General features: G+C 43.3%; 1 protein-coding gene across 1 annotated transcript in view; it reads right to left on the bottom strand.

The window, feature by feature from the left end:
* Nucleotides 1–10,889: 10,889 nt before the first annotated feature.
* The window catches only part of LOC143040270 (uncharacterized), a 30,643-nt gene continuing 28,599 nt past the window's right edge, over nt 10,890–12,933 (bottom strand). Inside the window, exon 2 of the mRNA XM_076211063.1 lies at nt 10,890–12,716. Within this exon, the coding sequence (XP_076067178.1) occupies nt 11,231–12,259 (1,029 nt within the window). The 5' untranslated portion in view covers nt 12,260–12,716 and the 3' untranslated portion in view covers nt 10,890–11,230. The remainder of the gene's footprint in view (nt 12,717–12,933) is intronic.

Genomic DNA, 12,933 nt, shown 5'->3' with positions numbered 1-12,933 from the left:
TCTAACATGTTTTCAACACACTCTCAGAGTATCTCTTCTTCTGAAGATTCTATCATGTCATGTGCATACTGTCACAAACAAGGACATACTTATAACCGTTGTTTCCTTCGTAAGCGTCATGAACGCCAATCTACAAAATTTTCTCCCTTAGACTCTCACAGACCCTCCCCTCCCCAAATGCAGCACAATTCACGGAAACAAAGAAATTCCTATACGCCCCTTTCTCACCTTCCTCAGGATCTCTCACAAATGTCCCTACAACACCTTTCTAAAGACTGTCTTGTCCATGGATCCTGTGGTCACACTTCAGAACAATGCTTCAGGATCAAGAAACTTAGAGCAGATACTGTTGCCTCTGCCCCTACTCAGTCCCATTTTCAACAGCGCCTATTTCCAAATCCCAAAACGTAACAATGACTCCTCTGAAAGTTCTCCCCTTAACAGCTACTAGTTCTTCACTTCTTACTTTCCAGTGCTACATGCGTAAATCACCTCTTTCAGTAGTCATAGACACTGGAGCAGAAATTAGCATCATGAGTCACACTACATACAATATTATCAAAGAGCTTTATCGAGTTCCACTTTCTCCTTCTTGTGACACGATACAAACTGTCCAAGGCTCTACATTACCTATTCATGGCACAGCTACTATTCCTCTCAAATTTTCTACTTCTACCAAGGTTATTTCTGTTGATTTTGTGGTGGTTTCCAACTTTGCTCTCAAATGTGATTGCCTTTTAGGTTTGGATACTCTAGCAAAGTACAACATAAACATATCCCCTCAACAGCGTAAGGTGAGGTTAGAGAACACAATTCTTATGGCAACGGACAACCCTGTCTCCATATGTGTTTCACCCGCCTACGTTCAGTCTAAACAGTTATCAACTTTTTCCACTAGTGACTCTTCACAGCTATCGTGCAAAGTTCCAGCACCCTTAAATTCTTCAAAACTTTCCTGTGCAGCTGTTGTTATTGGTGATCATCACATAAAACCCTCTACTGCCATAAGGATTCCAGTGCAAATTTCAGATGCTCCAATTGGCTCTGATGTCCTTTCTCAACCTAACTCTGTGCGTCTCAAACGTCTCGCACTAGAAGGTACTCTATCCACTGTTGGTCAGGATCATACCACTATTGCATTAGTTACTAATGTCACTGGTGTTCCCTTTACACTCTCTGCTGGTATTAACCTTGGATCTTTTGAAATTGCCGAGGTCGACACCTTTCAGAACTCTCCTCCTATTATAGCAGCTGCCGTTCAATCCACTAATGTTACAAATGACAATTCTCATCTAGCTTCTCAATATGCAACGTATGTAGGACATACTGACTTTCCAGAAGTAACACCACGTCTTCTTGAATTACTAGTAGCAAAGCGGCAGGCTTTAGCCCTGCCTGGTGAACCATTAGGTGTTACAGATCGTGTTACCCATAGGATTGATCTTAAACCGGGAACACGTCCAGTTTATGTGCCCTCTTACAGGTTGCCCCATTCTCGTCGTCTCATCGCACAATCTTTAGTCGACGAACTTTTGAAAGAAGGTGTCATTACAGAATCCCATTCTGAATGGAATTCTCCGCTCCTTCTTGTACCCAAGAAGGATGGATCGTTTCGTCCTGTGATAGACTACAGAAAGGTAAATGACGTTACTGTCCCTGACCATTACCCTCTGCCTGTGTTAAGTGATCTGCTACAATCCATCGGTTCAGGTAACACTGTGTTTACCACCTTAGATTTAAAAGCAGGTTTCTGGCAGATACCCTTAGAAGAACAGTCACGTAAAGTGACAGCCTTCTCAACTCCATCAGGCCACTACGAATGGCTCCGTTGTCCAATGGGTTTGCGAAATGCTCCATTGACCTGCCAACGTCTTGTCAACTCTATCTTTCATGGTCTCATAGGTGATGGTCTCTTTATTTATCTAGACGACCTCATCCTAGTCTCTAAGGATATAGAAAACCATTTCCAAAAGTTGTCCTTAGTATTGCAAAGGTTTGCTGAAGCAGGACTCAAACTTAACCTTCCCAAATGTTCCTTCTTCAAAGCAAGCATTCAATTTCTAGGTCATGTAGTTGACAAAAATGGTATCCATACCACAGATGAAAAGGTTAGAGCTGTTAAAAACTTCCCTACACCTAAGACTGTTGAACAGGTACGTTCCTTCCTAGGGTTAGCAGGATATTACCGTGCCTTTGTAAAGGACTTTGCTTCCATAGCATCTCCACTCACACGCCTCCTTAAGAAGGATGCTTCCTTCAAGTGGCAGGAAGAACACCAAAACAGTTTTGACTCCTTAAAACATGCTCTTACTAATGCACCTGTACTAGCTTTTCCTGACTATAGTCTACCTTTTATTATTTGTACAGATGCTTCTGGCTCAGGTGTTGGTGCTGTGCTTATGCAGCAAATTGATGGTCGACATTCACATGTCATAGCCTATGCCAGCCGAAAACTCAATTCTGCTGAGTCCCGCTATTCGGCAACTCATTTAGAAGCTTTAGCAGTTGTATGGTCATTACGACATTTTCGTGATATCATCTTTGGATATCCAATTACCATTTACACAGACCATATGGCTGTCACACAACTTTTCAAAGGCAAAAATCTTTCAGGCCGCCTAGCCAGATGGTTTCTAACCATAGAAGAATTTAATCCAGTAATGAAACATATCCAAGGCAAAGCAAATCATGTTGCCGATGCTCTTTCACGACAATTACCAATTGCTGCTATTCAAAGAGTACATAATTTTAACTTACAAGAATTAGCAGAAGCTCAACATCAGGACCCTGTATGGTCTGCTGTTATATATGCCTTGGAATCGGGTGATAACATCCACCTGAAGATACCAGTACCATTATCACAATTTTCACTTGAGGACAACGTTCTTACTCGTAAAGTGAAAGTGCATGAGCAAGATGTTACACAACTAGTGATTCCTGAGTCACTAGTTCCTATAGTTTTATCTCTTGTTCATGATTGCCCTCAAGCTGGCCACCCAGGCCGTGACAAAAGCCTGGCTATGGCTCGCAAGAAATATTACTGGCCCAAGATGCGCCTCGACATTACCACTCATGTTGCCAAGTGTAAGTCTTGTGCTTTGAACAAAGGCTACACGCAAACTGCCCCTATCTTAGAGTATCCTATTCCGTCTCGTCCTTTCGAGACAATAGCAATAGATCTTCTACAACTACCCTGTAGTACTCAAGGCTCTATGTATGTTCTAGTATGCGTAGATCACTTCAGCCGTTTTGTGATTTTGGCTCCTTTACGTAGTAAATCTGCTCCAGCTGTTGCCCATGCTTTGGTAACGCATGTTTTCTGTCCTTACACTACCCCTTCAGTGTTACTCAGTGACAATGGCACTGAGTTTAAGAATGAAATAATGGCCAACATTTGCCAGCAGTATAACATCAAACAAACCTTCATTACTGCTTATCACCCTTCCTCTAATGGGCTGGTTGAGAGGACCAACAAAAAGATTCTTGACGTCCTGAGGCATTTCTATAGTGACTTACAGGAGTCATGGGAAGATTGGCTCCCCCATGTTGGTGCCTGTATTAACAGCACCATAAATGAATCTACAGGTAAGACCCCTCATTACATAATTTATGGTTCTGAGAAAAGGTTTCCATATGATCTTTTACATAATACACAATGCCCAGTTTATAATATTGAAGATTACGCGCAGGTACAATGCAAAATTCTTCAATCAATCTATGCTTCTGTACGAGACAAGTTGCAAGTCTCTCGTTCACAAATGGTTCAAAAGCACCAGACCAAAGCCACACCCGTATCCCTCAAAGTAGGCGATACAGTGTTTAAATTACAACCTGAGCGAAAAAGCAAGCTCGCACATAAATTTTCAGGCCCTTTTCTTGTAACTCAGAAGTTGCACCAGAACAAATACATAATTTTTGACCCTTCACGTAACTTGTCGGAAACGGTACATCCTGACAACTTAAAGAAAACCAAGGTGGCCATACCTACATTTGCTGTACCACCTCCTGGGCCCAATTCTGTACAACCTGCCCATACTTACAATTTAAGATCCACAGGCCCTGTGCCTTAGCTGTATGAAAACAATGTAAATTAAGATGCTTTAAGCATTGTTTGTATTGTTTACCATTTCTTGTATCCAATTCTTATGTGTCTTTGTATCTCTATTTTTGTATTTTTGTAGACTTATGTATCTTTGTATTGTGTATGTCCCGGACGTCCGGCAATTGCATTAATTTTTACTGGCGCCAGTTAATTAATTTCTTATTTTGTGTATTGTGTTTGTGTTATTTTCCCTGTGTGATATCCTATGTACAGTTACTCTATTTTGTATAGTATGTTTTGTTTTGTTCTATTAATTTACTTGTTTAAATTTTATGTACAGTTTTGTAATTCAGAGTTAAATAATTTTCATATGTAATGTGTTTAAAGTATGTGTTTCTCTGGCCATGCCCAAAATTGTATTGTATTCTTGTTCCTCAATGAGGACATTTCGAGGTGTGGCCGAGCGATATATTGGTCAACGGCTCGTGGGCGTGTGTAGATATACAATCGCATGTACACGTACGTATATGTACACAATTATGTATACATCTTTATTACCTATGTAAACATCCAGTATTATATTTATAAATATAACAAAATTAATTGTAATTATATATGTGTTCCAAGGACTCTTGTCCAATATAAATTATGTAAACTATTTTGGAACCACCAGTCCGGTTCACTCGCCAAATCGTCGTGACAGGTCACAGGGCGCCGGGGCGGTAGTATTCATTCTGGCTCCCTGTCAAGCAGACCTTGTCTTTTTGTTTTGATATGTGATAGTGTTCAGTGAAATTTAATATGTTTATTTTCGTAAATATAATTTTCATTGTTCCTGTCACAGGTGCCGACACCGGGGTTAGGATTAGGATCACCAACGAAAGTTTAGAAAATGGTAGGAGGCGTAGTAGTAAAGGTGGAAAAACGGAAAAATCTTTAGTGGGAGGTAAACTGAAATGAGAAAGTTAGAAAGGAAGCGAATTTTAGTCGAAGAAAAAGTGTAGATGTTTGTGCATGTGTTGGGGCTCTGTTCGTGAGAAGTGTGTGTGTGTATCTTACGGGAAGTGAGTAGAGTTCACTTCCCGCGTGTGGAGCGCGTTCCTGTTAAGCCACAAGTGGGGTGTGCGTTGCCTGTTTTTCCCCAGGTTGGGTTTGAGTTCCTGAAGAGTTGATTCAGTGGCGGGGCGGGGGGCAGGCGGGCGGTGTAAACCCGCCTGCAGACGTCAACGAAGAGATCGGTCCGTAACCAGACCGGCAGCGGCAAAGGATATATAACTCCTCGCCACCACCGCTGGCGAGCGCGTTCCTGATAAGCCACAGGTGGGGCGTGCGTTGCTTGTTTTTCCCCAGGTTGGGTTTGAGTTCCTGAAGAGTTGATTCAGTGGCGGTGCGAGGGAGGGGCAGACGGGCGGGTGTTGTATGATCTCTTTCCTTCCAATCACAACTCTGAAAACAGAATTACGCGATTGGGAATTGTGTGTAAATGTCAGAAGTGTAAACTCGCTCACCAGCGTCAGCGAAGAGGCCAGCGTTAGATTGCGGGCCGGTTGGACAGAGGTGTCCCAGGTCTCTCCGTCGACCAGCCTGCGATCAGATTGAGGGTTCTGAGTGAGACGGTTTGGGCCTCTGCTTTGCCAGCGAGCAAGTGTGCGTGTGCCTCTTTTCTTCCAAGCACTACTCTGAAAACAGAGATTTACGTGACTTGGGAAATGTGTGTATTTGTCTTGGTGTAAACCCGCCTGCCGACGTCAACGTAGAGGTCGGCCATGCCAGACCGGCAGCAGCAAGGAGATATTTCTCCTTGCTACCACGGCCGGCGAAGATTCCTGGGAGTTTGTTGAGAGAGCTGGTTTGAAGAGACGTCCGACCTCGTCTCGGCTTGGTTCCCCTCCTTATAAAGGAGGCTGGTGAGGAACCCGGCGAACTTTCCGAGCTCCTGATTGGTCCGTTTAGTTTGGGCATGGACGTCTTTGCTATGCTTGCCAACTATAGCTAGCGGGTACATAGGCCTAGGTCAAGTCGTATGCCGACCAGTCTCCGGCGAGTTTTCCGAGCTCCTGATTGGTCAGTTGCCTTGCGCTCGGACGTCCCTGCTGACTATGCTTGCAAACTATGGGCAGTATAAAAGCCTAGGTCGGGATGTGCCTCGGCCAGTCTGGTTTAGACTAGTGGCGCGTCGCCACAATATCTCTTCATCTGATTGGCTGGTCCCCAGCCGTGACGTCATATCTCTTCTTCAGTAGACGGTTTCAAGCAAGATAACAAACAAGATGATCAGAATTTTATAAGTATATAGATATATGTATGTTGGGTCAAGTAAAATTTTAAATTATACATTATCAGAAGTGAAATGCAGAAGATTGTGATGTCATGTCGTCGTTGCTTGGAACACTACGCACCATATGTGACGTCACATCTCTTCTTCTGATTGCCTGGTCCTCAGTCATGACGTCATATCTCTTCTGATTGGCTGGTCCTCAGTGACGTCGTATCTCTTCTGATTGGCTGGTCCTCAGTGACGTCATATCTCTTCTGATTGGCTGGTAGAGTTTCAAGCAAGATAACAAACAAGATGTTAAGTATATATATATATACATACTGTATATATATATATATACATGTCTATATATATTATATATATATATATACATTTTTATCAACTACAATGCCCTTTAATTCTAAGCCATCAACATCAGAAGAATCGTGTAGGTCCATGCAGAAATTGAAACGTGGTACGCCCGAGGACTCAAACTACTGGCTGCGAGCACGTTACCAGTGCCGTATTGACTTAGACCAATACACCATCGAGAGAGATATATGTAACTTATATCTCTCTTGATGTATTGGTCTAAGTAAATACAGTTTGCCTTCCAGATTAAGGGCAATGTAGCTCTCGACGTCGCTGACACTGGTTAATTTTGCCACTAATTTCAGCCCTTTTAAACCACGCGAAGACGTCTCCGTTGCCATTAAACAGCTTTATGGTTGTGTTGCTCATCTTGAATGGTTCGCTCTTTGTGCTAGTCGCCTCATCCATGCCTAGATAGCTTGTGGTTGCGGGGTGACGCATCACTTACCTTAATCATGTTATTTCCTGCTCCTTTGTCGATCCCGAGGACAAAGACTCTTCTACCTAGTTTCTCTTTCACTCGTATCACCTATCAATCCTACCTTAGCTAATCATTCTCTATATTTTTCTTCCACTGCACTTTTCTCACTCGCTCTTCCCCTCGTTCGCTCCACATACACACTCCATATACGCATCAGCCAACACCCGTTCGCCCTCTTCTACAATGGTGACCTTTGAGCCCGTGCCGGGGGTGCCAACTACACACTCATACTCGCAAATAGTGCCAAATGGCTGGTAGCGAATATACACGAGAGACGAGGAAGGCTGCGTTTTGTTGGAGGCACACAGGACAGTATACAATTACCTCTCTTACGATGGGACCTGACTTTTCAACTGTCAACCAACACATTAGGGACATACCGGACTTATCATCATCAGCAGTGTCCTTCAACCACAGGCTGGACAAGTGACTTGACATGTTACCAGACGAGCCACCCATACCAGGATACCTAAGTCCCCATCACGATACCCTGCCTGAAGCTGCACAAGTGTCAGGGAAGTCAGAAGCACCTGGAGTCGGGGTTGCCCTTTGTCCTTAGCTCCAATTTCTGCCTGCTACTCCTTCATTTGCCTCACCCCGGCACAAGGGAGGGCATACGCCATCCACCCCAATAGGTTTGGGGATAAAGGGGGAGGAGAGGAGAGGAGGAAGGAGTGAAGTGGAGGGGGGAAGAGGGAGGGAAGGGGGAAGAGAGAAGGGGAGGAGAGGAGGGGGTGAGGGAAGAGGGAAGAGGAGGGGAGGGGAGGGAAGGGAGAGGAGGAAGGAAGGGGAAGGAGTGGAGTGGAGGAGGGAAGGGGAAGGAGTGGAGGGGATGAGGGAAGGACGATGAGGGATGGGGAGGAGAGAAGGGAAGTAGGAAAGGGGAAGGAGAGGAGGGAAGTGGAAGGAGTGGAGGGGGGTGAGGAGGGAAGTGGAAGAAGTGAAGGGGAGGTAAGTAGGGAAGGGGGAGGAGAGGAGGGGAGGATTGAAGGGGAAGGAGAGAAGTGGGAGGAGAGGAGGAGGAGGGAATGGGGTAAGAGGGAAGGGGCAGAGGAGGGGAGGTGGGAAGGTGAAAGAGGGGAGAGGGTGAGGGAAGGGGGAGGATAGCAGGATGAAGGAATGGGGAAGGAGAGGGGGGAAGGGAGGAGGGCAGAGAAGAGGAGAGGAGGGAAGGGAGAGGAGAGGAGTAGGGTTGGACGGAAAGGGAAGGAGAGGTAGAGAGCAGGGAAGGGAGAGGAGAGGAAGGGAGTAGGGTTGGACGGAAAGGGAAGGAGAGGTAGAGAGCAGGGAAGGGAGAGAAGAGGAAGGGTTGAGGAAAGGAGGAGAGGAGGGGATAAGGGAAGAGGATGAGGGGAAGAGAGGAGGGGAGGAAGATAGGCGGAGGAAAGGGAGGGAGGTGGGAAAGGGTAGGAGACGAGAGGAGAGGAAGTGGGAAGAGAGAAAGAGGGAAGAGGGGGGAGAGGAGATGAGGAAAGGGGTAGGAGGGGAGGGAAGGGGGAGAAGAGGGAAGGGGGAGGTGGGGAGGGAAGAAGGTAAGGGGGAAGAGAGGAGGGGAGGAGGGAAGGTGGGTGAAGGTATAGGGAGGAGAGGAGGGGCGAGGGAATGGGGAGGAGACGAGGTGATGAGGGAAGGGGGAGGAGAGGAGGGGGAGGGATGAGGGGCGGAGAGGATGGGAGGAAAGGAGGGGAGGTGGGAAGTGGGAGGAGAGGAGGGGAATAGGGAAGGGGGAGAGGAGAACCAGAAATGAGTACTGGCTAGGGCTAAGGTACCTAAAAATGAAAAACAGAGGTGATATCACAAAATTACTTGTCACTCCATCTTGCAAGTGCTCATGTATTGAGGAAGAAGAGAACACAAACTATTTAGAAAATGACAATACAGCCTGGTTTTATTTCCATTGAACACATTGTGACAGGTTTCCTTTGCAGTTGGTGATTTTCCATGTGGAAAAGTTGAGAGATGAAACTATCCACCATTGTCAACTTATGTAGATATTTGGAACCCCCTCCATTGTTCTCATTTCTTTGTTCATTACAATACCAAGTCACAATATTTTTTCATATACTAATTTACATACAAAGGGGTCCCCTCAGTGCTTATGCTCATTCAATAACCAAGCCATAATACATGAACAAGTTGATAACATTACACAAAAGTGTTTCATGTCATGGATATGGATTAAAACAGCAAGTGATAAGGAGAACATGGCCTGTGTCTAGCCATTGTAACAAAACAGTATTTACATTTTGTTTATTGTGAAGTTTCATATTACAATCATTCATTTCTGTTTGCTTATTCATCTACTATATTTCATTTATTTTGTACAGATCAAATAGCATTCCACTGCTTCAATAATATATCAGAAGCTTAATTTAGACAATTTCCAACAAATATTAAATGAGATGCTTTCTCTTCCTTATGTTCTTTCTTGTCTTGCTTTTTGTCTATCATCTCTTCTTTCAGTATAAACATTGACATAAATGGGAGCCCAGAAGGTACAATATTGGACATTGGCCCCCCCCCACACACACACACATTCAAGTCTCATGCCTAATAATAATTTACGCATACTTACAAGTTTGTAATTGGTCTACTAGAGCTATAACACAATAAATTCATAAGTCCTTCACAGTTTATTCACAGGGATGATTATGTGCTTTGCCATCGCCCTCTTACTCAAATTCTTAGCCCCATTCTGGAGATCTCTCTGAACTTTCCAGGGCAAAGTTGCCAAACCCCCATGTGTATTTTTTTCACTGCTGGAAAGGCTTCTCTCGTGTGGATCATCACGTGACATGAGACCTCACTTTTGTGAGAAAGGTACGTGTCACACTGGAATGGTTTCTTTCCTGTGTAAGGTCATCATGTGATGTTTGAAACTTCTCTTTGCTCAAAAGGCTGCACTGCACAGGTCACACTGGAAAAGCTTCTCTCCAGTGTGGGTAATCATGTGATATTTGAGAACATCCTTTTGTGAGAAATCTGCATTGCACAGGCCACACTGGAAAGGCCTCTCTCATATGTGGGTCATCATGTGACATTAGAGATTACTATTTATTGAAAAAGCTGCAATGCAAAGGTTAATGGGACAGCAGGTATTTTTATTATTATTCATTATTATTACTTTTTTTTCCAGGCCTCTTTTCCAATCGCCTCAATTTTTTCAGGGGCTACTTTTTTCAGTTTCCAGAGCTACAGTTTGAGTTATTTTCCCATTTCACAACTTTTACCATACCTGCATACTTTGTTATATATATATATATATGTTGTTTTGCCCTTCAAAGTCGAAGATGGCCATGACATTGCTTTTATATATATATTTTTTTTTATCATAAAACAATTTAAGTACATGTGTAGATACTGTCTTTACCTTGTGTTTTTTCTTGTCTTACTTTTTTTTATCTCTTATTTCAGTATAAACATTGAGATATGCCACACACATACATTCAACTCACATAATTCACTTATATTTACTAGTTTGCAATGTGTCTACAAATGGTATATAATAAACTTATAGGTCCTTCACAATTTATTCACTGGGCAATTATGCATTTTGCCATCACCCTTGTTACTCAAAATTTGAATTCATTTTTGGAGATATTTTTAAACTTTCTGGAGCAAATTTGCCCACTACCCCAATGTATACCTCCTATGCTGGACAAGCCTTGTCTTTGTGTGGGTCATCACATGACATCATCATATGATGCTTGAGATGATTTTTTATGAGAAAGCTGCATTGCACAGGTCACATTGGAATGGCTTCTCTCTTGTGTGATCCTCATATGCACTATGAGATCTTTTTTGAGAAGGTAGAATCACACAGGTCACACTGGAAAGTTTTCTCTCTTGTGGGTCATCAAGTGATCTTTGAGGTAACTTTTGTGCAAAAGCTTTATCGCACATGTCACACCAAAATGCCTTCTCTAGTGTGGGTCATCATATGCTCTTTGAGACGATTCTTTCGTGAGAAAGCTGCACTGCACAAGTCACATTTCTCTCCAGTGTGTGTCCTCATATGATAAGTGAGAGAACCCTTTTCTGAGAAAACTGCATTGCACAGGTCATACAGAAACGGTTTCTATCCAGTGTGGACCTTCATATGTTTTGTGAGATTATACTTATATGAGAAAGCTGCATTGCACAATTCACACAGGAATGGCTTCTCTCCTGTGTGGATCATCATGTGACGTCGGACACCTTTCTTTACTGAGAAGGCTGCATTGCACAGGTCACATTGGAAAGGCTTCTCTCCTGTGTGGATCCTCATATGCTCAGTGAGATTACCTTTTTGTGAGAAAGCTGCATTGCACAGGTCACATTGGAAAGGCTTCTCTCCTGTATGGATAATCATGTGACATTTGAGACTTCTCTTTACTGAGAAAGCTGCATTGCATAGGTCACAACGGAAAGGCTTCTCTCCTGTGTGGGTCATCATGTGACATGTGAGACTTCTCTTTACCATGAAGGCTGCACTGCACAGGTCGCATTGGAAAGGCTTCTCTCGTGTGTGGGTCCTCATATGTGAAGTGAGAGAATTCTTTCGTGAGAAAGTTGCATCACATAGGTCACACAGGAAAGGCCTTTCTCCAGTGTGGGTCCTCATATGCTCAATAAGAGAACCCTTTTGTAAGAAAGCTGTATTGCACAGGTCACAATGGAATGGCTTTTTTCCAGTGTGGGTTGTCATATGAGGTTTGAGCTCATGCTTTCGTGGGAAAGCGGCATTGCACAGGTCACATTTGAAAGGCTTTTCTCCAGTGTGGATCCTTTTATGCACAGTGAGACCAACCTTTTGTGAGAAAGCTGCATTGCACATGTCACATTGGAAAGGCTTCTCTCCAGTGTGGGTCCTCATATGCCGAACCATAACACCCTTTTGTGAGAAAGCTGCATTGCACATCTCACATTGGAAAGGCCTCTCTCCTGTGTGAGTCCTTCTGTGTGATTTGAGAGTACCCTTTTGTGAGAAAGCTGCATCACACAGGTCACATTTGAATGGCTTCTCTCCAATATGGTCCATCAAATGAATTTTGAGACCATACTTTTGTGAGAAAGCTGCATTGCAAAAGTCACATTGGTACGGCTTCTTTCCTGCGTGGGACATCATGTGACATTTGTGATCACCCTTTCATGAAAAAGCAGAATCACACAAATTGCACTGGAAAGGCTTCTCACAAGTATGGGTCAATATGCCATGGGAAAATACTCTTTAGTGAGAAAGAATTGCATAGGTCACACTGGAAAGGCTTCTCTATGGTATAAGTCATCACATGATATTGGAAACCATTCTTTTGTGAGAAGGTTGTATCACAGTGGTCACATTGGAATGGTTTCTATGTAGTGTGAGTCATTATGTAATATTTAAGATCACTCTTACTTGACAAAGATGGATCTCATGGGTTCTGTTGGAAAGGTTCCTCTCCAGTGTGGATCAGCACATGATATCCAAGATGACTTGTGAGAAAGATGTGCCAAAGATATCACATCAGATCTTCTTCCTTTTTTGGCAAACGCATGGAATCTATGGCTAGCTCTTCCAAAATTTTTTGATAGTTACCCTCATCCTGGAAAAAAAAATGTAATAAGATTGATATCTCTTTGAAATTGTGTAATAATAGGATTGTGGATGTTTAGTACACAAACCATTTCATACATAAATCCTTTTGTAAAAGGCCTCACCTAACAAAATAGTTTGAAACATTAATATATACGGTAATATGATATACCGCGTTTTACTTTTTCATTAGAAATGTGCTGAAAATGATCCAATAGCTACATGCA

This window comes from Oratosquilla oratoria, chromosome 28 (assembly GCF_046742065.1).
Source record: "Oratosquilla oratoria isolate Oo_2021 chromosome 28, ASM4674206v1, whole genome shotgun sequence".
NCBI classification, from domain to species: domain Eukaryota; kingdom Metazoa; phylum Arthropoda; class Malacostraca; order Stomatopoda; family Squillidae; genus Oratosquilla; species Oratosquilla oratoria.
This window is presented reverse-complemented; position numbering and strand designations above follow the sequence as displayed.